This window comes from Etheostoma spectabile, chromosome 24, assembly GCF_008692095.1.
Source record: "Etheostoma spectabile isolate EspeVRDwgs_2016 chromosome 24, UIUC_Espe_1.0, whole genome shotgun sequence".
NCBI classification, from domain to species: domain Eukaryota; kingdom Metazoa; phylum Chordata; class Actinopteri; order Perciformes; family Percidae; genus Etheostoma; species Etheostoma spectabile.
Genome location: NC_045756.1, coordinates 13,124,844 through 13,134,490, shown reverse-complemented (window position 1 = coordinate 13,134,490; position 9,647 = coordinate 13,124,844). Strand labels below are relative to the sequence as shown.

The 9,647-nt window shown below is 40.0% G+C and overlaps 1 protein-coding gene across 1 annotated transcript; it reads right to left on the bottom strand.

Moving 5' to 3' along the window:
- Positions 1-355: 355 nt before the first annotated feature.
- LOC116673751 (sodium/myo-inositol cotransporter) lies at positions 356-9,108 on the bottom strand. Its single transcript, XM_032506001.1, has 5 exons — positions 9,030-9,108; positions 4,088-5,120; positions 3,771-3,966; positions 3,119-3,246; positions 356-3,026 (listed from the first exon to the last, which is right to left on the bottom strand). The coding sequence occupies exons 2-5, from the start codon at positions 4,719-4,721 to the stop codon at positions 1,828-1,830; spliced, it is 2,157 nt and encodes a 718-aa protein (XP_032361892.1). The 5' UTR covers positions 4,722-5,120; positions 9,030-9,108; the 3' UTR covers positions 356-1,827.
- Positions 9,109-9,647: the final 539 nt, after the last annotated feature.

The window sequence follows — 9,647 nt, the reverse complement described above, 5'->3', positions numbered from 1 at the left end:
CAAACAGAGATTGGGTTGGGTGTGTTTTTAGTGTCAACTCAAATGAGCAAAAACTCCCAGTGTGTTTATTTATGTAAATCCCTGTCAAGCAGATCAGTTCAGAGAAAGCCTATGAGGCACGTCATGTACTGAAAAGTGTTAACATTCAATAGCACTCAAGTACATATTCTGCTGGAGGCCTTTTAACGGAGCAGAATGACCAGTTTGGTTAGATCTGTGGGTTAGATCCACAGCCTAAAACAGGTTAGATCACCTGAGAGTAACCAATGGTGTGGAGTACAGCTTTTATTTCTTTGGTGCTATGAAGTTAGGGGAAGAAATATTATCATACAAGAATCAGTTAACAAGAACATTCTTTTAATGTCATGACCTCTTCATAAACACATGTGGCAAAGGAATCCCACAGTGCACCTGTACAAGCACTTTACAGCCAAGGAAACTTTAATAATTTTCACAATAGCCACATTGACAAATACCACTCAAGTTATTTGGACTCAGTTTATCTTGAATAGATTATTTTCTAAACTTCATGGAGTGAAGTAAAAGAATTACATTAACACAATGATATTCACTGGATCAATCCAGAAGAGGAGGAAAGAGCAAACTCCCTTCTTCACATCTGAAATCAAGCGTCAGTTCTTGCAAATTAATAAAATAACACCATACTATCACAATTGTGTTAATGAGAAATGTAAGCCATGTGAGTGGAAGACACCCTCTGAGTTCTATAATAGGTGTAAAAAATTAAAAAGCTATAATACAGCATATACAACTTTTCAACACTTTGTTGAGCAGTACTTACGTACATACATACACATCATACATATATGTATGATGTGCATTGTGTACAATAACAAGGCATTACACTTGTGTGTGTAGAGAATGACCAACCCTTGAAATAAAACGATATAATTATAAATATATAAAAATATAATACTATATTTCTGTGTGTCATGGATGAGATGATGTGAATGTTAATGTTGATGAAGTGCATGCAGATGTGGACGTTGGGGTTCTCAAATTTTATAGTATAACATAGTTTTGGGTTCTATACTGCCACAACACATTTGCAGTTACTGTTTGTCCTAAAGGCGGGGGTTTGTTAACCTCTGTAGTATTGTGTGGGTTCCCGGTTGTTACCCATAAAAAGAGGAATACTTTAATTCATTCAGTGGAGCTTATGAGACAGTAGTTAAAGATTATGTTCACAACAGGTGTCTCCTAAAAAAGGGTTTTTGTGCTTCAAACTAAGTGCTGTTTCTGGTGTCTGATCTGAGGCGGCTGCATCAATTAGTCTTAATCATCAGCGAGAGGGGGAAGGACATGCAGCAAATGGCCGCGGGTCGGAACCGAACCCACGGCCGCTGAGGCAAGGACGGAGCCTCTGTACATTGGGGGTGTAGCAAAGACATTTCATAATCTACCATAAAGTACTTATTTGTTCTCAGCCTAATCCAGAGCATATTACAAACCTACTAAGGCTTCCAAATCCAATTTTGCAGGGAAATAAGGAAGATAAGAAGCCTTTACTGTGTATCCAGGAGGCCTTTTACATCTAAATTACAATTTGACAAAAATGTTTTCATTAGAAAAATTGGCAGTTTTCCAGTTTACCATGCCCTTTTCTAATTCAAAGTTAAGAGAAAGCTGAAGGATAGCTTCCCTGTAGACCATTCCCACTTGTAGTTTATGGACAAACGTGTCCCACTGCTTGGAATTAAAGAAGCCTATACGGAGAAATAGATAAAGAGAAAGATCCCGACCGAGCAAATCACCACCAGTCCCGTGTTCAGAATGATTCTGGTTAGGGGAGGTTCATGGAGAAGCTCATCCAAGATCTTCTCCTGTTCCTGGACTGTAATGACCGGAGCTTCGGACGGCTTCTCCTGGAAGCCACAGAAACACTCTAAAGGCTTCAAACACCTCCCACCCTCTACTCCTCCTCTCTCCTCCTCCTCCCTCCTCCTCCTCCTCCTCCTCCCTCCTCCTCCTCCCTCCTCCAAGGCAGCCTTCCTCTTCCTCCTCTCCAACCCTCCCTCCTCTCCCTCCTTCCTCTTCTACCATTTTAGGGTCAGAAATATGTAAGTGGCAACCATTCGGGATTGGACGGTGTGTTTCTTTTTCACTGGCTGTGATAGTATGACCATTGCTTGGTTGAGCATTTTCATGACCGGCCTCAATGCCATTGAGCTCGTCTAGATTGTCGTGACACTTCTCTTTGCTGAGCAAACTGTTTCCATTTAGGATTCCATGGTTTAGAGGCTTCAAAGCAATGACATCTTCTCCAGCTTCCTCTTTTTCTTGCTGTTTTTGTCTCCGTCTCTTGTTTAACCCCCACAGGGTAGTGGTTAGGATTTGTTCTTTTCTGGGCGGAGGAGTGCAGAGACTCACAACCACAACCACAGAGGCTGAGACCCAAAACAAGATGGCTGCCACATACATGAAATGAATATCTTTGATAAAAGATGGCCTCTCGTCAGGCTGATCGCAGGGAGGCTCGCGGTAAACCAACGCCAAAATCAGACGCAGTGCTCCAAGGGCAAACCCTACCAATCCACCCCAGAAGGCACCTGTCTCATTGCAGCGACGCCACAGTATGGCAAGCAAGAAGAGGGCCGCTATTGGTGGAGTCAGGTAATCTGTTACTTCTTGGATGTAATAGAACATCTGGCCTCCTTGCATCTCGATGATGACCGGCACCCAGGCAATGCTGACGACTACCATGAAAACCACAAAACACCTGCCGACTATCACCAGCTCCCTGGATGACACCTGCTTTCGTAGCATCTTGTAAATATCCAATGTGAATATGGTGCTGGCGGAGTTGAAGATGGAGTCCAAGTCGCTCATTAGAGCTGCAATCATGACAGCCATCATGAGGCCGCGGAGACCAACGGGCATCACAAACATGACGAGCCGTGGGTAAGCCACGTTGCTACAGCCGCTCGCAGAACGGCACACTTCCATGCAGTGCTTTGGGCTGATGCACGCCAACTGATCAGCAAAAAAGATCCTGGAAATCATCCCTAGAATTGTGACAATAAATAAAGCATTTACTTAGTGAGCCCACAGTCAGGATTAAGGAGTACCTTACTCAAAAAGCAATGAATGGCTCTACCTGGGATGACAATGATGAACATGGGGAGAATTTTCAGAAAGCCAGCCATGATAGTAGAGCCTTTGGCATGGGCAATGTTCTTCGCTGCCAGAACCCGCTGTACAATCACTTGATCTGCACACCAGTACCTTGAACACAGAGGGAGGATGCTTAGAGTTAACAATTAGTCCTCTACAAATAATCAGGCAGCATGATAGCAAGGACACTGGTTCACTCCCCATTACCTGTGCTGTTTGTACTGACTCCAAAGGCTAACTTTGTGAGGCAAATTGCTAGGCCAGGGACACTTTTAAACACATGGCTCCAGCAGGGTTATTATAGTGAACTAAAATGAAAACAAAAATAAGCAGTGAAAAATATTTTTAGAAAACAAACTAAAAAAAATTAAAACCTTTGAGAAAAACTAAAAATAAATATAAAGTAAAAATATATTGCCTGTTTAAACTAATTTTTTTAATGTAAATCATTTCTTCTTCTTTTTCTGGGGAGCATCCAGGTGCTCAGAAAATATCATGGCAATCTGCTCAATATATTTTCACTGTTGATTTTTACAAGCGGGACACTGGCTCAAAAGGAAAGACCTGGGTACACACACATATAAGCACTACATGAAACTGAAAGTCTGTCTATGTGGAAAGACTTGAACAAGTACCAAATAGAGGCTGGGGTCTGGCCCAGTAAGAAACCAGGCCAGGGCAGGTCTGGATCCCTTGGTCCTCGAAGTATCTTCAAAGCATCTGGCTTTGGGTTTAGGTGGAGGTGGCAGGATTCAGAATATGTCAGGTTGGATGAAGACAGCAAGATGGCAGTGATGTTTGGAGCAGCCTGCATGTACTTGGTCCTCACCCCTTAAAATGACAGGGCAGGACATGGTTTAGCATGTGGTATGGTATGCAGATGGAATTGCAGTATATACCTGATCATATGGCATTAACAGTTTTATGATGCATAAAGGAGATCAAAAAAGACCTTCAAGTCCTCCCACTTTGAAGAGGCTGATGCCCGTGAGGCAGAGTGCTCCAGCGATCATGAGGAATGCCTGGACCGTATCCGTGTAGATGACAGCAGCCAGACCTCCAGTTACTGTCAGCAAAGCTGTCATGGTGATGAGGAGGATGATTGACAGATAGAGGTTCCACCCTAAGGATTCCTGAATGAACAAGGCTCCGGCATAGAGATCTACGGACAACTTGGTGAAGATGTAGAGGATGAGAGATAACGCTGCAAAATACACTTTTAGTCGGTTCCCGCCGAACCGTTTGGACAGGTACTCTGGCATGGTGTAGACTCCGGACTGAATATACACAGGGATAAATATCCAGCCTAATAACTGAAGCAATAACAGAGCATTTAATTCCCATGCAGCCACGCTCAACCCGCTAGCAGCACCTGATCCAGCTAGTCCAATGAAATGCTCGCTTCCTATGTTGCTGACGAATAGAGATGCTCCTACAGCCGCCCAATTCATGGAGCGCCCAGCCAGGAAGTAGCCACTCACTGTGCTCTTATTGGCTTTCCACATGGCAAAGAAACCAATCGCTAGCACCAGGGCGAAGTAGATAACTACAACAATGATGTCCGCCGCTGCCATGGTGGCAGCCATGTTCGAGCACTTTCGTAGCTGTCTAACAGAATAAAATGAACTGTTGTGCTAGCACTGTGTAGCACTGTTGTATCCAGGTGCAATATATTTGCCTTTTATGTCTAGATATGACCCTACATTTAAAATTTACATGCAGATACAATGAAATATCCACTAATATGAGTCAACAGATTTTGGTTTTAATCGGATTTTTGGGTGGCAAAATGTTCAAAATTCAGCTGGGCAACAAAATCATCATATACAGTCATCTGTCTAATACAAATCAGTTTCAAGCAGAAGGCTGAGATAAATCTTCCTTGTTCCTTTGTAGTTAAACCCAGTTTTTGGAATCAATGCAGGCTGGGGCGTGTCGCTGCGTTTTGATTGAGAAAGCCTCAAAAGAAAATGGACATCTGGATCCTGCAACAAACACAAAACAAAAAAGTATTCTTATTTCCAAAGCAATGCTGTTAAGTGACACCTTTACCTTGTATCTCTAATTGCTTCCATGATGTACATGTAGACCCCAATGTCTTTAATCAATTCAATTTCTATTTGATTTCATTTATAGTATCAAATCATACCAAGCGTTATCTCAGGACACTTCACAGATAGAGTAGGTCTAGACCACTCTCTATAATTTACAAAGACCCAACAATTCCAGCAATTACCCCAAGAGCAAGCATTTAGTGGCGAGAAAAACTCCATTTAGGCAGAAACCTCGGGTGGTGAGGAAAACTTCTTTTTAGGGAGGAATCTTGGACAGACCTTGGCTCTTGGTAGGCGGTGTCTGACGGTGCCAGTTGGGGGGGTGATGACCAGTGGCAATAATAGTCATGATAAAGATAGTCAATAAAGATAATGAAATTATGGCTAGAAATAGTAGTTGTAATAGTTCATGGCGTAGCAGGGCACTGCAGGGCGTAGCAGCATCCCACCAAAAGTATCAATCAGCGTCAATATGCAAGATATTAATGCTCTTTAGAAGTAAGCAAACAATATTAACATGTGCACTGATGTTTGAGGGGTACTCCAGAGAATTAGTAGTGCACTTTCTTTAGTTAGGGGTCTCATGAGAAAAAAAAGATGTTCAAAATCAAATTTACAAAAGATTGGGATATCCAGATTTTTCCTCCCTAGTATGAGTAAAAAAAAAACACTGGATAATACAATTCCCATAATGCAGCTTAGTACTTTCTTTCATTGGACCCTACCCATCCATTACACATCTCCTTGATTTGTCAATTTGTGATTCTAGATCAATAAAAAACTGTTAAGCTCACATCTACACCTCCAATCACAAACCAAGCTAACCCTCATGACTTCACCAGAGCTGTTTGGTTAACTTCCTCTAGAGACAAAAAGAAGGAAATCACCCAACCGTTTCCACAGGATGAGTAAACTGATCAACAGCTGGGTGACCTGACCTGAGTCTGCTCATTTCTTTAACCTTCTGTTTGAACTATTATGTCACTTGTATATAAGTTATTATTTTTCAAATGTCAACAAATATCCGGGAAGGCTTGTAGAATTTGGTACATATAAGTCTTGATTAATGCAACCCCCCTGGTTGTATCAATACCAGTGCAAGCTGTGTAAACACGGACCATGTTTCTTTTCTTTTCTGTCCTGTCTTTCCAGTGCACCTGCATACCAGAGACTTTCATGAAGCCTATTTCCTCATCTGGCCTTTTCAAAAGGGTGGAGGATTTTGGGACTGTCTGTGCCAGAAGTGGAGCAGTCAGCACTTTACCCATTCTGCCAGGCTGTCATTTAAGAGTGACAGAGCCACTCACCATGAACAGTTGCGGTAAATAAATGATATAAGATAGCACCAGTGCTCAGAACAAAAGACTCACTCCTCCAGGTTGCAGACTGGTCTTCTGATTAGTCTCTAATCAAGTCTTCTTAAGCAAATAGCAAGGGAAGTCTTTCAAGTCTCTGAATGCCAATCATAGTATATTCTGTTTCTAAAGTGGGGTGTTTGAAAGATGTGGGCGTTTAGGCAGGGAGGGTATCAGGTTGCATTACAGGGAAGAGGCATATACTAGATCCTAACATTCAGGATATCTCGACCTCTGCTGCTTCAATTCACCCCTTCAATGCATGATTAAAGCATGATTAAAGCACGATTAAAGCATGATTAAAGCATGATTAAAGCATGATTAAAGCATGATTATTACTGAGCATCTTTGCAAGTTGGTGCTGCTGTTGTGTTTTTCAAGGAGAAGTTTGGGAGGGCTAGGGCTGCAGGTAACTATTGTTTATTTTATTAGCAATTGTTCTGCCAGTTATCATCTCAATCAATGCAATTGTTTGGTCCAAACCATGTGAGAAAATTAAGAAAAATCACAGTTTTTCAAAACCCAAGGTAACATCTTCAAACGTCTTGTTTTGTCTGACCAAAGAAATAATTGTTTATTATATAAGAAGACTAATACAATAGTTGCTACTTAATTTTATGGCACCAAATGCCTTTGTAGACCTTGTAACATGGAAACTATGAGAAAATGATAGGCACACAAGCTGGTATTTTAATATTTTGTGTAAATCACAACTCAGCTGCTCTCTCGTAACAACTGGCGGTGTTTTCTGTAAGTTTTGCTTAGCAGAGCGTGCATGTCGTTGGAGGACAGCTGCAGGTTGACTGAATGAATGTGTAGACATTTGGAAAATCAAAATCTCTTTACACAGCTTCATTCACTTTATTTTAGCTCTGTGCAGGCAACAAGAGAATGTTTAACTTGTGTAAACGGCTGGAAAGAACAGCATCAGTGACATCTCCTAAACAGAGTGGGACCTACTCTATTTCCACATGCAGGGTGTACTCCTATACTATTTGCAGTAAGTCAATATCGAGTTAAAATCAGTAGTACAAGGCTATAACCGTCTTCTTGGGGTGGATTTTGTGTAAACAGGTTTAGTCATATACAGTTGAAGGCATCTGTAGTTATTTGCCCCTATTAGAGTTATGTTTGGAGATTAATCCAGATGTTTAGGGTTTTTATGTCTTAAATTAATCTTGTTTTTAGACATGTATCATAAATTTAATGCACCTACAGTTGGGCACTCACAATTTCATTTTAGGGGTCTCTGTGCAATGACAAAAAAAGGTTTATCTTAATTTATCTTATATTATCTTATCTTATATTATACTATTGTCAAACAAGCTAGACCTGCAGGGAGTTTTTTTTTAATTTTTTTACAAGTCTTGTATTTTATTCTTCTCCATTGAACAAAAGGAGTCACATTTCTATGCTCTCTACAATATGGTTCCAATTCAAAATATGGAATTTGAATTGGTTTTAATCTCATTTATGTACATGTTTTTCTGGAGGAAGCTAAAACATCCTGCACCCACAGGTGTTGCCACTTCTTCTAACTTATTAAACCTCTGCTCAGGCTCAAGTTCGGTTACGTTAGAATTTCACCTGATCACCATAACAATAACAAAGATTAACTTCTCATGAGGATAAATATAGTTATGCTAACATAATTAGGCAAATAAATGCATATGTGTGTAGACCGTGGGTGTGTAGCAGCGTGTTTGAACTCACTTCCTTAATACTTTATGAAATAATGTTCGAAATATTCCTATGGTATTCTGCAGGAGAGACTGTAGCAGCAATTTATAGATGCTTTTTATAGGATGCATTTTTCCATCATATTCCCTAAAACAATTACAAAAAATACACTGAGACAACATTCCCTAAAACAGTCTTAAAGTTCGGTTGCTGATTTCATTAGTTCTGGATGTTAATAGTTTCAATAATTTGTTAAGCATTTTTAATCAATTCAGATTTTATTTTGTACTCTTATACTTAAATTGGACTTTTTGTTACTGAAAGTATAATAAGTTTGATATTCAAAATGATTGTATTTTTATACAAAGTATGCTTTATGCAACCACAACAAAATCCCTGTGTTGTATACGGTTTTATTTTTATTTTATGATTTATTTAATACTATTGTAATACAAAGGGGCTTTCTGTGGAACTGCGAGTAATAGAATCAACCATTTCCTACAATGTTAATGTGTAGGCATGCTGGCTTTATAAGTGACCAGTTGGCCATTGTATTTGTTTCAACCTCTAATGATGTTCTTAGATTTTTTTCTTCAAATTCTTGCAGTGACCTTATTGATATTATTTTTTTTTCACCCGCAGGCCTGATAGAATCTTCAAATATAAGTTACACGTGTCTGTGGTCATTAGCAGTGAAAAGAGTTACACAAACATTCGAGACTTAACTACTAGTAATTCATTCCAACATGTGACATCGCGATATTTGAGCTTTATAGACTTCCAACAGTAAAAACTCCACACTCACCTGCTGGACAGCTGATCTCCGTGTCGTCTCCTAGTTTGTCTTTGCTGTGGAAAAGTTTCCCGTCAAGCTGGTCCTCAGCCTGTGAGCCTCCGCCCACCGCATCATCATCATCATCATCATCATCATCCTCACCACCACCACCACCTGTGTGGAGGCGGAGAACGGGCTGTTCGCGCTCTGATGACTGGGATAATGATGATTATGATGATTATGATGATGTGCAAGTTAACGTGGATACAGCCATCTAACCTCGCTTAATACACTGATACAACTAATTCAAACTGCGTGCAGTTACTTAGGTCTGTTTAAGCTTAATAGCATATTACATATTTTAGCATAATCTCACTTTGTGGATATTGTGTAGGCTGAATGAAGATAATCACATTGGAAACTATTATTAATATGATATTATGTATTTTTTTTTACTTTTAAACTTAACTATATTATTTTAAACTAATCTTAACCTACATAAAAATGGTGAATTCCATGACAAAAATTGGACATTTTGGAAAATGTTCACTTTCTTGCATATAGTTAGCTGATTGATACCACTCCTATGTGTGTGATACATGTGAAGCTCCAGCCTGTAGCTGCTTTTTTTTTTTTTTTTTTTTTTTT

Excerpts from the sequence above, each read along its gene's own strand:
- LOC116673751 (XM_032506001.1), bottom strand. The coding sequence starts at position 4,721 with ATGGCTGCCACCATGGCAGCGGCGGACATCATTGTTGTAGTTATCTAC. Across the intron at positions 3,247-3,770 it reads CAGACCCCAGCCTCTATTTG|GTACTGGTGTGCAGATCAAG; the intron begins GTACTTGTTCAA and ends TCTGTGTTCAAG. Across the intron at positions 3,027-3,118 it reads GTTCATCATTGTCATCCCAG|GGATGATTTCCAGGATCTTT; the intron begins GTAGAGCCATTC and ends TCACAATTCTAG.